At 36.0% G+C, this 14,442-nt stretch overlaps 1 protein-coding gene across 3 annotated transcripts in view; it reads left to right on the top strand.

Annotated features, from left to right (window-relative positions):
• The window catches only part of OTOGL (otogelin like), a gene marked incomplete at both ends in the record, with an annotated part of 129,943 nt that overhangs the window by 100,410 nt on the left and 15,091 nt on the right, over positions 1–14,442 (top strand). For all 3 annotated transcript variants that reach the window (XM_080811915.1, XM_080811913.1, XM_080811914.1), the window contains 8 exons: positions 237–260; positions 352–444; positions 2,383–2,572; positions 5,487–5,701; positions 8,954–9,095; positions 11,084–11,269; positions 12,871–13,083; positions 13,543–13,647. In XM_080811915.1, the coding sequence (XP_080668041.1) occupies positions 237–260; positions 352–444; positions 2,383–2,572; positions 5,487–5,701; positions 8,954–9,095; positions 11,084–11,269; positions 12,871–13,083; positions 13,543–13,647 (1,168 nt within the window). The remainder of the gene's footprint in view (positions 1–236; positions 261–351; positions 445–2,382; positions 2,573–5,486; positions 5,702–8,953; positions 9,096–11,083; positions 11,270–12,870; positions 13,084–13,542; positions 13,648–14,442) is intronic.

Raw genomic sequence — 14,442 nt, 5'->3', positions numbered from 1 at the left:
GTAGGTCATGATTCATTCTCGTGTCATTTCTTCATAAATCTGTAGCTGATGTACACTGCAATGTTAGATATTCTCAGAGCACGAGAGGGCTCAAGAACTCACTGAGATTTATCTTCTAGTACTTAAAAAAAATGTTTCATGTGAATATATTTAGAGGCATGTAATATTAATTTGAATAATGTTTTTAAGAAGTCAAGTAATATATTTTTAAAGTGTTTTTTATACATTTTTTTCAGAATGGAAATTCACTTAAAAAGCTAGTGAGTATTTGTAAAGTGTTTCAAAATTCCTTCTCTTCATTGCTAAAGTTTTGTTTTACTCCATAAAGTTTTAATTTTTTTTCAAATTAAGACATCCTCTGGAAGAATGTATGGACTTTGTTTTAAGAAGTTAAATTTGACAACATCTATGCATAAAATACTTGTTAATCGGGCAGCAAGAAAGGTAAGAGCACAAAGTTAAAAGAGAGCCTCACATTGGAGAAAATTAAGAAATTATATTAAACACAATTATTTCCAAAAGCAGGGAAAATTAAACATATCAGTGGAGTTTCATTATCATTGTGCTTAATCATTCATTTCATGGACAGTAAAAAATTGTGTTTCTTAATATTATATTTCTCCTTTCATAATGTACCAAGTGTTGCAAATATTTCTCCCCTTGTGAGGTTAGCTATAAAAGCCATGTCAAAGACATGAAGTCCCTTTTGCGTAATGTGAGTGCCCAAGTTCCAGAGTGAACATTAGTGTTTTAAATTAGACAAGGTAGAAATGATGTAAAAAATGAGGGATCACAAGGTTGAAAAACCTAGTAGTTAAGAATACCAGGATGCTGACCACTGAGAAAAAAATAGTTTGCTGATGATGTTAATTTTTCAATGAATATATGACAGCTAAAATAAGAAAAAATGGAGAAGTATTTAATGACTGAAATAAACTGAAGAAGGGGGATGTTTTGTAAATTGAAAAAAACCATTTGGTTTTAATAGGAAAAAAACTTTATCCCAAGGAATATGTGTTTACTAGAGAAGGATGAGCTATAAACTGGGTATTTCACTTATATGGTTCTCTCAAAAATGTAAGAAAATGATGTGTAAAGATTTTGCTAAAATGACAGATGTTACACACTTTATAGAAATAATTCTGTCTTTTTTAGCACAGGCCAAACATTCTAGACTGGAAACAATATTAAAATGAGCCTAAAATATAGTAAGGTGTTAGAAAGCTTTATTTTAAGTAAAGTAAAATATATGAATGGGGGAATTGTTTAGATGATAGCATTTGTATATACCTTTGATTCGATCAGTTGATACATTGACAGAAAATGGTGGGAAATAAATTTAAACTTTCATCTGGTCAGTGCTATTAGTGAGCATTTGGGCCAAGGCTTAGTTATGGTTTCAACTGATTCATCTCTGGTCATGTATTCAGTTAAGAACTAACTCCTTAAGAACCATTTATTGAGAGTTTGCATGATAAAACAACAAGATCCTGGTCTCAAGTAACTTGTAGCTGTAGGTGAGGTACTTAAATGTAATTGTCTGACAATTAGAAAGCAATAGGAGGTATAGTAATAGAGTTTGACTAATATATCACAGAAACAGGTCACCTAATGCAGTTCATAGGATGGTCAAATAGGTATTTTTGGATGAGGTGACACCTAAGAGAAATCTTAAAAGAAAGTGGAAATGAACCAGGCAGCAGTAAGGCTATTTCAGCCTGCAGATGGCAGTATGAGGAAGATATAAAGATGAAACTGGATGGTTGGTGAGACATGACCCAGAAAGGTTCCATGTCTTTGTCATTGTTTAAAACAGTGTTTTTCTAAATATAATGCTTGGGTTACCTACATTTGTATTACCAAGAGTACGTGTTAAAAATACAGAGCCTAGAATCGCATCCAAAACTAGGAAATAGAATTGCAGGGAAACTTAATCTTTACCAAGATTGACACATGATTATGAAGAACATTATAGTTGAACAGTGATTTAGAAGATCAAAGAAAGGACCCAGATTAAAGAAAAATCCTAAAAATAATTCTATTATCTTAGGTTCATATTAGTTGATAATGTTGTAATCAACATGTATTAAGGGAAACGGACAGAAAGGCATAGGTAACACCGAAGAAAGTTAAGTTTTGAAGAAAATAAGGGGCAACAAGTTTAGAACAAATACTGAATATAGAAAGATACAACAAAGGAATAATAAAAGAACTAGAAGTTGTGAGAAGCTGTAGCAGCAGCAGAGAAGTAAATTTTTAAAAACTTAGGAAATAGTTTATATTCAACAAGAAGAAATGGAAACATATGAATTCTACTTCTAATGTGTGTATATTGAAACATAAATATTTGTCTAACAGTTGTAATTCATTGTGTTATTTTAGGTAGAAGTGGATTCTATTGTTGTGCCTCTGCCCTTTACAAATCAAGAACTATCCATAGAAGATTCTGGTACCATGTATGTGATTACGACTCCAGCTGGACTAATCATAAAGTGGGCTCACCTTACAGGCATCATAGATATTCATTTTGGCTTTCAATTTAACTTGTCATCTTACACAGAAGGACTCTGTGGTGAGCATTGCTCTTCAAATCTTAATTTCTTTTCATTTTTTTTCCTGTTCACATTACACCAATGGCCCCTGATGCCCCACTTTTCACATTTGAGGTGTGATGTTAACTCTCAGTTCCCCATGTGAATACTATTTCATTTCAATAAATGGGCTAAGAAGCAAGAAGTAACCGTTCAATTTCCATATTTTATGAAAATACATGTTGACCACTACTATTGCAATACTATTTGTATTCCTACAATATTCTATATCTATCCTACTATAGTCATCTTTGTTAATCATTAATAAAGTGTCAACTGTTATTTTATATGCTTAAACTTATTCAATTCTAAAAATAGCCGTCATAAGTTGGTATTAATTTACAAGTGAGAAATATGAGTTACAGAAAGATTAAAGGCTTAAATTGGTTTGTTTCTTCCTTATTATGTTAAAATTTGAAATAGGGGAAAACTTAGTTGCTTAAGCCACGTTGAAAGTTACATGCAGGGAACAAAAGGTTCTCAATATTTATCCCAGTTTTATTATAAAGTATAATTGCTGAAATGTATCTTTACACCTGGTTAGTATCACATCATTTTACACAGACACATAAAGAGTTATATTTTTTTGACACATAATTATAAGGTAAAGAAAACAAAATAAAAAAGTATAATACTGGCTTTGATATCTGATGGAGGTTATTCTCTTTATAGCTCTGTGCTCTGAAGTGAACATCAGTTTCCTCATCTTTAAAATGGGAATAGCAACATTCTACCTTCAAGATTGTTGTTAGGGTTGAATGTAAAAATTAATGTCAAACACTTCGCACATTGTTTAACACACACAATCAATAAATCCTAGCTTAGTAAAATATATCTACTTTAATCTCACCAAATATTAATTGAGTGAAAGTTTATGGATCACCTTCTGAGTGTTTGGACTCAGTGTTTGGTACTGGCAACACAAAAACAATAAGACTGAGTCCTCTCACTCAAAAACTACATAAAACACCCAGATTTCTTCCTTAAAGCATTTGGTGAAAAGTTTGTATAAAAAGATTAACCTTTTTTAAAGGTTTACCTGGCCTATTTATAGTATGCTAAACATTGCACAAAATTCCATGGGGACTGAAGATTATCACTGTGGAAATAGTTATTTTTGAGTATGTATAGTATTGGTTAAACATAATCAGTAGTGTTTATTGAGTAATACTCAGAGACTTTAGGAATGCATATTTTCTCTGATGATTTATCATTTCTGCCTGCTATGATTTCTCTTTGATCTTGTGGATTTTTTTCCTTCACTTATTGTCAGCTCATACTTTTACAGACACACTCTGCTAACTGGATTTTTAAATAACCACTGTAGAGAAGGGGGTAGAAGCAACTTTTTGCTAACTGAGGGTCACCCCCTAATGTTTATGACCTCCATAGTGGGTGAAGGCTTTTGTTAGAGGGAAATCTGGGTGCTGTCAGGTCTGAAAAAGTTGCAGTGAACAAAGATATGACCTAAATTGAGCATGGACACCAGAATGGGAGGTCTGTATGAATATCTTGCTCTGGCCAGAACTGTGAAGTTTGTAGGGCTGGTGGCTGGAGTTGCAATCAAAACAATTTTTTCTAGCAGTTGTCTTTTTCCAGGAAAGTTTAGACTTAAAAAATAGTAGCTGCTTGACAATATAGTTCACTTCACTTGAGTTTTTTTATTTGTTTCTTTGCATTGCCTTCAGTCATTTGTATATGACAAAGCAATTATGGGAGCAGCAACCTTTATGATCTTAATATGCCTACTTGAGGATTAAGATTTGATACTTGAAAAAAATGTTCAAATTATATCTTTTATAGCTGGTGCCTTGGGGATTGAGAAAAAACATATCTTAAGGTAGGGTGGGCTTCAGATCAAGTATGGTCAGGGTTCTGGGCTATTTCCCTGCCCTTCCCTTGGCTGCACTCCACAGCATGAAGAGTAAGATTTTCCCCAGTCTGGCTTTCCTCAGGAAGATAGAGGCTATAGCAGATCCAAGCATGATAACCACCAATAGGCCATGTCATCCTAAGGAAGAGAGATTGTCTATGTCTTAGAATTTCCAGGTCAAATCCCGTTTGGCAGTGGTTGTTTAAATGTTGAATGTATCCATGTGTCTAGGTGACTGCCTAACCTGACTGGTGTATTATCTGCAACAGTTGTTAATGCACAGGAGTAAGGACTACCTTTACGCCAATCATGGCCTTCTCCTGTAATGGTGATGGGGCAGGGATACTTCCTGAAGCAGAATTTAATGTTTTCAGGCAGGGTTTTCCTGGAGGAATGGATGCCAGGAGGCAATCACCAAATGCCCACCACCTTAAGGAATATCTTGGAAAGCTCAAGAACTAGTTCTTCAATTGGGTGATAGTGGTAATAGTGAAGGAGTGTGGGAGTGGAGTCAAGCTCCTCTTTCTTCATTCTCTATCATCTTTTCACACTTCTTGACTTCTAGGATTGTGGTTTCTTCCTTATTTGGTTAAGAAAACTTTGTATTGGGGCACCTGGGTGGCTCAGTCATTAAGTGTCTGCCTTCGACTCAGGTCATGATCCTAGGGTCCTGGGATCGAGTCCCACATCGGGGGTCCCTGCTCAGAGGGAAACCTGCTTCTCCCTCTCCCACTCCCCCTGCTTCTGTTCCCTCTCTCACTGTGTGTCTCTCTGTCAAATAAATAAATAAAACCTTTAAAAGAAAAAAAAAAAGAAAAAGAAAACTCGGTACTATTTTATCAAAGAATCAGATACATAATTTAAAAATCCATCAACATTAAAGTGAAAGGATATACACTTGGCACCTTGTTCAGTAAGTAATTTATTCATTTAAAATCAATTATTAAGATGATTTATTTCTGCTGCCTACATTTGGTTTGAGTGAAAAAGTTTTTCCTTCTAAAGGTCACATATCTTTCTAGGAATTTGCAATGAAGATCCAGACGATGATCTAAGGATGCAAAATGGCACAATTATTACAAATATGGAAGACATAGAATTATTTATTGAGAGCTGGGAAATTGAGAAATCATTTGAAGTAACAACAAGAAGACCTGTTAGGAATTGTACTGAGCATGATTGCAGTCACTGCATTGAGTTATTGAATAGAAGAGTTTTCGTTCCATGCCATAATAAAGTAAGTTAAGGGAAACCATAAATAAGAACTGTCATGTTGGACATGTTGAGAGTTAAGCCAATAAATTCCTGTTCTTGCCGTGATGTTCTTCTACTGAGAATAGTTTAGCCCCAAACCTTCTGTCAGTATGCTTTGGAATTCAGAATCATTTGCTTTTATAGACTTAAAGAGATAGGAAGGATAATTATCTTTTTTTCTCCTATGTTTTTTCAGAACTGTATCTACAGTTTTCAAGAAAAAATGAAATTCTGTCCTATGAATAAATGCCTCTAGGAGAAAGAAATCAATGTCACTTGATAACCCAGTAGAGAAACCAAGACAGTGAGGATATTATCAATTCTCTATGATCTTGGCATTTTAGGTGTATACTTGTAATAGAGCCTGTCATATGTTCAATTTAAACACTTTTTATTTGTCTCCAACTTTCTGACTTTATGTGACTAGTAGATATTTTAAGTAATCTCTGTCATTAAAAAAAAGGTGCATTGTTAGGGACACAGGGCAGATAAATATGGCATTTCATGAATCATTTAGTGAGAGTTTGTGAGCATCTAGCACTTACAAGGCATCGTGTTAAACTCCTATGACCCGAAGATGAGTAGGACTCTCCCACCTCCCATGCTAGATTATGGAGTATAGATCCCGTAATTCTCAGCCTGCCCCATGAGTTCAAAATGGCATATCTTTTGGGAGCTTCAGTTTTACTTGGAGATATGGATGCAGATGGGTTTTAAATGTTCACATTTTTTTTAAAAAGCAAGTATATAAAAATGAAAACAAAAATAATGAATACTTTAAAACTCAGTTTAGTATTATTTTAATGTCTTTTTAAAGCATATGATTTTTTGGATGCCTGGATGTCTCCATCGGTTAAGGGTCCGCTTTCGGCTCAGGTCATGATCCCAGGGTCCTGGGATCTAGTCCCGCATTGGGCTTCTTGCTCATCAGGGAGCCTGCTTCTCCCTCTGCCTGCCACTCCCCCTGCTTGTGCTCTCTTTCTCTCTGACAAATAAATAAATAAAAATAAGATCTTTAAAAGAAAAAGCACGATGATTTTTTTAATGATGTGTTTTTTGTAAAGATTTTATTTATTTATTTGAAGTTTCTTTCACTTACACTTAACATAACTGCCAACAACCATCTAATCAAGGTGTATGAGGTCCTCTACCCTCTGGCCCACCCACTTCTCTAGCTTCCTCTTTGCTGTACCCTTCTTGCTTACTAAGCTCCAGTCTCCTGTCAACTCTGAATATTCCAAGGTTTTTCCTGCCAGTGGACTTTAAAACTTCTAATTTTTCCAGTGGAATACTTCTCTCCTCTGATTCATTTTAGTGTGTTAACTCCCCTGGGTTCCATTCAAAGACTGTTTTTAGCTATGAGATCCACAGACAGAGAATAGGTCTGTGTTATTGACTTTCATGCTCCTCATGCATAGGACAGTGCCTGATAAGTAGTTAGGTGTTCAATAAATTATGAAAGCCTGCTTAAGTGCATATATGAATGGGGGATACAGGAGAGTCAGCCTTTGTGGGTTAAGTGGAAAGGTATCTAACTTTTTACTTTGGATAAATTAAGTCATGTGGGATTTCAAAGCAAAATACCCAGAAAAAGCTTGGAAATGTAGTTCTGGAGCTCAGAGGAGGTAAGTTGAGGCCAGGGATCAGGTTTGGGGAATTATTTGTGTGTGGATTTTTTTTTAAGATTTTATTTATTTATTTGACAGAGAGAGATCACAAGCAGGCAGAGAGGCAGGCAGAGAGAGAGGGGGAAGCAGGCTCCCCGCTGAGCAGAGAGCCCTATGCAGTGCTTGATCCCAGGACCCTGAGACTATGACCTGAGCCGAAGGCAAAGCTTAACCCGCTGAGCCACCCAGGTGCCCCTGTGTACGGATTTTTAAAAATAACAATAAGTAATGTGCAGTGTGCTTGAGTCTGCTCTGTACATTTACCATATATTAGCTCACAGCTATCTTAAGTAGTACTAGGTTTATGAGTAACTCTTTAACTTACGAAGAAACCGAGGAAAAGATTTAAATGCCCAAGATGATGGTATGAATCTGGGAAAAACATGTGTTGCCAGTAGACGTGACCATTGAGGGTGAGGTATAAACACTCAGAATCAGAGGCAGCAGAAGAGCTGACACTTGACAGGAGAAAAGGCAAGAGAATGAACTACACACGAAGTTCAAGGAGAGAGTTTTAGGAAGGAAGCTCTCCTTTTCCTATTCCACAAGGAGGATGCCCTTGACCTCAGCAAGTATTCCATGTGAAGTACTGGAAACCAAGGGAATGCTATAAAGAAGACTAAAAGAATGTAGAATCTTGGTCTTTACAGATATGGCCCTTGAAGTAGAAATGATGGGATGTGAAAACTGCTAAGTATTGTTATCTGGCACCTTGAACTCTGTCAGAATTTGGCATCTGCATGGAGATGTTTGGTACGTTTGCTGAATGAAATGAGTAGAGAGAAAAATGGAATAGATGTTGCTACAAGTTAAATTATTTAGATATCAGGCATTTTTAAGTCAAAATGAAACAATCTATAGGAATAAATTTTTTTAACTTGAAGCATGTCAAATGATATAAATTATTCAATGTTCAATATTGATACATAGTTTTTGAGAGGCATTTATCACCTCATTTAATAAGTAATACCATGTATCATTATGAAATGCTTCAGAAACTTCCAGTTTTATTCATCATAAAGTCCCATTCTGTATATGGAAAAGACAATTGGGACCCAAGGTATAACATCAGAAATAGATTTTGCTAGGTCCACATAATTTGTTTCTCTTTCATCTTTATAAGATAGACTTATATAGATTAGTGCAGACAATATTTACTTTATCTAAAATGTATTTAAAAATATTGTCACATCAGTGGGCGCCTGAGTGGCTCAGTCTTTAAGTGTCTGCCTTAGGCTCAGGTCATGATCCCAAGGTCCTGGAATGGAAACCCACATATGGCTCCCTGCTCAGCGGGAAGCCTGCTTCTCCCTCTCCCACTCCCCCTGCTTGTGTTCCCTCTCTCATTGTCTCTTTTTCTTTCAAATAAATAAATAAAATCTTTTAAAAAAATATTGTCACATCAGAGGTGACATCTAGGATTATGAAGTTTGGAATCTAAGGTCAAGGAAGATCTGTAATAAGTGTTTACTTGCTACCCTTTGATTCTCTGAATAGTTTTCTACTAACATAGGGCCTTTAGAGAAATAAAACAACATAACTTATCCCACGGCCAACTGTGTCTCTAGGTTTCACCGCGGAGCTTTTGTGAAAAGATGTGGATCAATTATACCTATTTTTGGAACTATGAATGTGACGCACTTTCTGCCTACGTGGCTCTGTGCAACAGGTTTGACATCTGTCTTCAGTGGAGAACACCTGACTACTGCTGTAAGTAGTACATTTTCTTTTTTTTTTTTTTAAGATTTTATTTATTTATTTGATAGACATTACAAGTAGGCAGAGAGGCAGGCAGAGAGAGAGGAGAAAGCAGGCTTCCCGCTGAGGAGAGAGCCCAATGCAGGGCTCAATTCCAGGACCCTGGGATCATGACCTGAGCTGAAGGCAGAGGCTTAACCCACTGAGCCACCCAGGCACCCCAGTAGTACATTTTCAAGAATATTTCCTAACAATCCAAAAGCATTCTATGTTTTGCCTTCACTTCTTTTTCTTTTCATTTTTCATCACAAAATAACTTCCTAAGGATAAAACCAGATAAATGTAACCTGGAAGTTAGAGGTCAGCTCTCCCACACAGTCTAGTTCTAGTTTCATTCTGATCTAAATCTAGGGTTGGCCTCAACCCTCCCAAAAGAAAACCTAGTCCACAAGATATTAGTCAGCAAAATCAATGGAAATATTGAAGTCACAGGGGGATTGAACAGGCACTTTAATTCCGTATCCCAGAGTGTATTTTGTTGGTTTCAATTCAACCTGCCTCATTTGCCCCCTGCTTGTCCCCTAGCTTGTGAAGAAGATGCATATTTTTCTGCTCCCTTTTCCTCCTTTCCTGACACAGTACCCACTTCCTGGAAACTAATCTTTCTGGCTTTCTTTGATTAATATCTGGGTTCAGGCTTTTTCCAAATACATGTTTGTGGATCCTTTTTCTTTTGTTTGTATTCTTTGACAGTTTTTATTTATGGGGCTCATGTTTTCTCATAAAGTTACCATGCTTTTCATAAAAATTTTATTAAACCTATATCCAGTTCTGGGTGCATTTCACAGAAAATATTGTTAATTTAAGTTAAGAAATAGCAATTAAATGGATTAAGGGGTAAAAGATGGTCAAAATGAATATTAGAGAAATGTTCCAAAATAAAATAGAAGTTTTCATTTTCCCTAGAAGAAAAGGTAAAATATATATAGAAAGGATAGCATAACACAAACAGTGATTATATGACTTCATTTTAGAAATAGGGGTGCCTGGGTGGCTCAGTGGGTTAAGCCTCTGCCTTCGGCTCGGGTCATAATCTCAGGGTCCTGGGGTTGAGCCCCGCATCTGGTCTCTGCTCAGCAGGGAGCCTGCTTCCCCTTCTCTCTTGCTGCCAGCCTCTCTGCCTACTTGTGATCTCTCTCTCTGTGTCAAATAAATAAATAAAATCTTTAAAAAAAAAAAGAAAGAAAGAAAGAAAGAAAGAAAGAAAGAAAGAAAGAAAGAAAGCAGCTCCTGGTGTGCCCTACCATCCCTTCCCTCTCTTTGCTCCCAGAGGTAATCACTATTCAAGAGTGGAGTTGCTTGATTCATAGGAAATGTATGACATCTCTAATTTTAATAGATACCATCAAATTGTTCCCCACTGAGATTTTACCAATTTATACCCCTAACAGCTGTGTGTTCATTTTTTAACAGTATGATATTTTAAGATGACTGAGAATCCAAAGAATTTTCTAAAACATCATTTAGAAACTGTTCAGCAATGGTAGTTTCCTTTGACAGTGAAGGATTAAACCTAAACACACAGCATTTTTCTTTTTTATGGCTTGGTTGAGTTACATACATAAAGCATATTTCTGTGCTTATTCTGAGTAGACTGTTGTATCTCCCCACTACCAGAGAAGTCACTTCACGCCAGCTGACTCAGTATTAATGCCAACCAGATTTGGGCTGCCTCTTGATCATGTTCACTTGCTACAAATCAGATGAGCTTTTTCTACCATAGCATATCATACTAGCCGGACCCCGGAAGATACTCAAAAATACCTATTGCTTATTTTGTTTCTAGTTTTTGGTTACATAATACATGAAAAATGAAATTTGAAGAGACGGAAATGGGCCAAATGCATTTTCAGAAAGAAATCTGATATTTCTTCCTTTCACTTAGTCATCTAAATAGATGACTTTTCTCATTAGCAAATTCTGTCCTCTGTTATTCGTAGCTCTGAGTTGCCCAGAGGGGATGGAATATCAACCCTGTGTGAAGACCTGTGAAGCAAGAACATGTCTGAACAGATGGTTCTATGGGCATTCCTCATGTCTGAATTTAAGAGAAGATTGTGTGTGCAGAAATGGAACCATCCTTCACAGGCCAGTCTCAGTTCAGTGCATTCCAGAGCAAGAATGCGGTAAGCGACGGAGTGCAAAATGACTGCCTGGGCACTCAGCAAATAAATAAAGCTTTTTTAGATCTTGGGGAGAGGTGCTGAGGAAGATTGATCAACAGGTCCCCTTAAGTGTCGGAAAGAAAACCAGTTTGTTTGTCGTTTGATTTTAATATGATTTCAATCAAAGTTAGCAAATTAAATGTTTTGGTGGTGATGTGGTTTTGTTGTTGTTGTTGTTGTTGTTGTTCCAAGGTTTTATTTAAATTCCAGTTAGTGGACATACAGTGTAACATTAGTTTCAGGTGTATAATTTAGTGATTCAACACTTACACACAACACCCACGTGCTCATCACAACAAGCTCCCTCTTTAATCCCCATCACTCATTTAACACCCCCCCCACGACAGTGAGGCAGTGATGATGTGTTTTAATCGCTATGCCTGTAATAACTAGGTGAAGGTATGATCAATGAAGAATTAAGAGCATAGGATATGAACTCAATTGAAATTCTAATTATTTCATGTAATAGTGATTCATCTTTACCTCTTTGAGCCTGGTTTAGCATCTGTAAAATGGGGAAAATAATAGCACTTATCCCATTAAGTTAGTGTAGGGATACATAAATAATACAAAGCATTTTGCAACAGTGTCTAGAGAAAAATAACCACTCGAGAAATGTCAGATAGTGTTATTATATGGGAGAAAATATTAAATTTTTCTACTTTCATATTCAAACCATTTCATTCTGACTCATCGTCTCGGTCGTGGTTGCAGATGAAAATAGTGCAAAATTGAGAAAATTGCAGTACAGAGCTTATCATTACAATTAGAGGAAAAGAGATTAAGCTAATAATGAAAGAGGATTGGCAAGTAGAAGCAAAATGCATTTATAGTTCCAGAAACAAGTTTGTGTTTGCCATTGAGAAAAGTATTTGTAGAAGACTTTGAGAATAAACAGGCATGTTTGGTTTTTTAGGGACCTGTGAGGTTGGTTTGATAGTAAAGAAAATAATACAAAAGAAGTTCATTTGAGGCTGGGGATATGAAGGTCACTATACTAATCTCTATCATTTTTAAAAGAACTACCAGTGGACTATATTTATCACTAAGTAAAACTTGAATAATAAAACTACATAACCACTAAATAATAAGTCACTAAATAATTAGCTACTTCCCACATTTAGATTTTAAAGCTGACATGTTTTGAATTTTTAATATGACAAAAATGATAAATATATGGTAGGGATTTTTCCCACTGAGTTTGAATAGCTAATATTGAAAAACTAACTTAAATTCATTTTACTGTTTGTTCAAGCTAAATAAATTATATTAATAAGGAAAAATGAATAAAAAATAATGAGCAGATTATCTTATGTATATGAGGGCATTCAAATTTACAGATAGTTTTAGAAAGGAAAAATATTTTTGTAGACTATATGACAAATTTCATAGAAAAAAATGTAAGCTACAAGCTGATTAAAAACAGGAAGCTAAGAAAGGATAAATCTGTGACATGTTATCTATGTCATTAAGCCAAGTCCTGGTCTGAAATCCAAACATCACAGCCTGATTTATTTTAATGCCTGGGTTATTAGTGATGTAATATTGTCCATCTTTTTAAGCATGCACGGATAGTGAAGGTCAACCTCGTACTGCTGGGGAGGTTTGGAATGGGGGCATTGATGAATGTGCCCTCTACAAATGCTTGGAGAATGGAAGTATTATTCCTATAGAACCTGATTGTGATGAAGAGCCCTCGCCGATTTGTGAGCGAGAAGCTGAAGTTGTCCTGGGCATCATTGATAAGTGGACCTGCTGTACAAAGGAAGTTTGCGGTACGTGTGCAGGCAGAAGCCTTCCCATCTTCAATGCCACAAAATATGTTGATATTATTTGTGAAAAAAGCAAGGCATGCATAATGTTTGGTAAACAAAAGGGTTGAGGTAAAAACAGAAATATGGCCATAAATATCATTTATATTTTCTCAAAGCAAGTTTTCCTCATTATGGTTTTGCTGACTTTGCAAATACACATGCAAAACTCTGGCTATAAGCAATTAATAGTGTTCAATAATATGTGACAAGGTAAAGGTTCTGGGAATCTTTGACTTATGACAACTGAGGGTGAAGGGTGAAATCTGCTACCGTTTCACATACGACCCATTTGTAAGTTGAATGTGTTTAATTGCCCTGCAAAAACATACATACTGAGAATCACTTCCCTGATTTGAGTTAGAAGCACAGGATTTTAGTTATAGTCACTAATATTTTAGTGCTTCTGTTTCTTATTTCCAGGATGTGACATGACCTTATGTGAAACTGCTATTCCAACATGTACGAATAGTCAAAAATTGGTTGTTGGCCATAGTCCTCTTTCTTGTTGTCCACAGTATCAATGTGGTGAGTAATTGACTAGGAAAAATAAGAGCGAGGTTCATTGTTTGTTCAGAATAGAGGATTAGATTCTCATTCTTTGGGTCGATAAGAAAATGATTTGTCATAAAATATTGTGGAGTTGTCTTGCTAAAGATAGTTTCTTTTTTTTTTAAAGATTTTATTTATTTATTTATTTATGATTTTATTTATTTGACACACACAGAGAGAGAGAGAGAGAGAGGTAGGCAGAGGCAGAGGGAGAAGCAGGCTCCCTGCTGAGTAGAGAATCTGACATGGGTCTTGATTCCAGGACCCTGGGATTATGACCAGAGCCAAAAGCGGATACTTGAGCGACTGAGCCACCCGGGTGCCCCAGAATAGTTCTTTTTTGACCTGCAATTTCTTTGTGTATAAAATCTATCTCTATATATAATATAGATTGTATAAATCTCATATATATATAAATTTTAAGTTTATATATTAACACATGGATTTAGATAATTAACTCATTTTAAAGATCTTAATCTTAGCAGAAATAGATAAGAAATAGCAGGTGTGATATTATAATTTATAATAAAAAATACATATCCGGTCTTCCACACCATTCTCAGTACAGCACTCCCTACCCTGAATTTCATAAATGAGGAGACCTATAAAGGTGTCTTTTGTTATGTTAATATGATGCTTTTGGAAGGCCTTTGGCTAATCTGATAATGGGGGTTGGTTGCCAGGGGAACCAATCCTTTGATTGGAGGGTTAGAATTTTCAGTCCCACGCCCTGACCTCCAGGGAGGGGAGAGGGGCTGGAGGTTGGATCTG

Source organism: Martes martes, assembly GCF_963455335.1.
Source record: "Martes martes genome assembly, chromosome: 8".
Lineage (NCBI taxonomy): Eukaryota > Metazoa > Chordata > Mammalia > Carnivora > Mustelidae > Martes > Martes martes.
The sequence above is the reverse complement of the archived record's forward strand: the minus strand, read 5'-3'. Positions and strand labels throughout refer to the sequence as shown.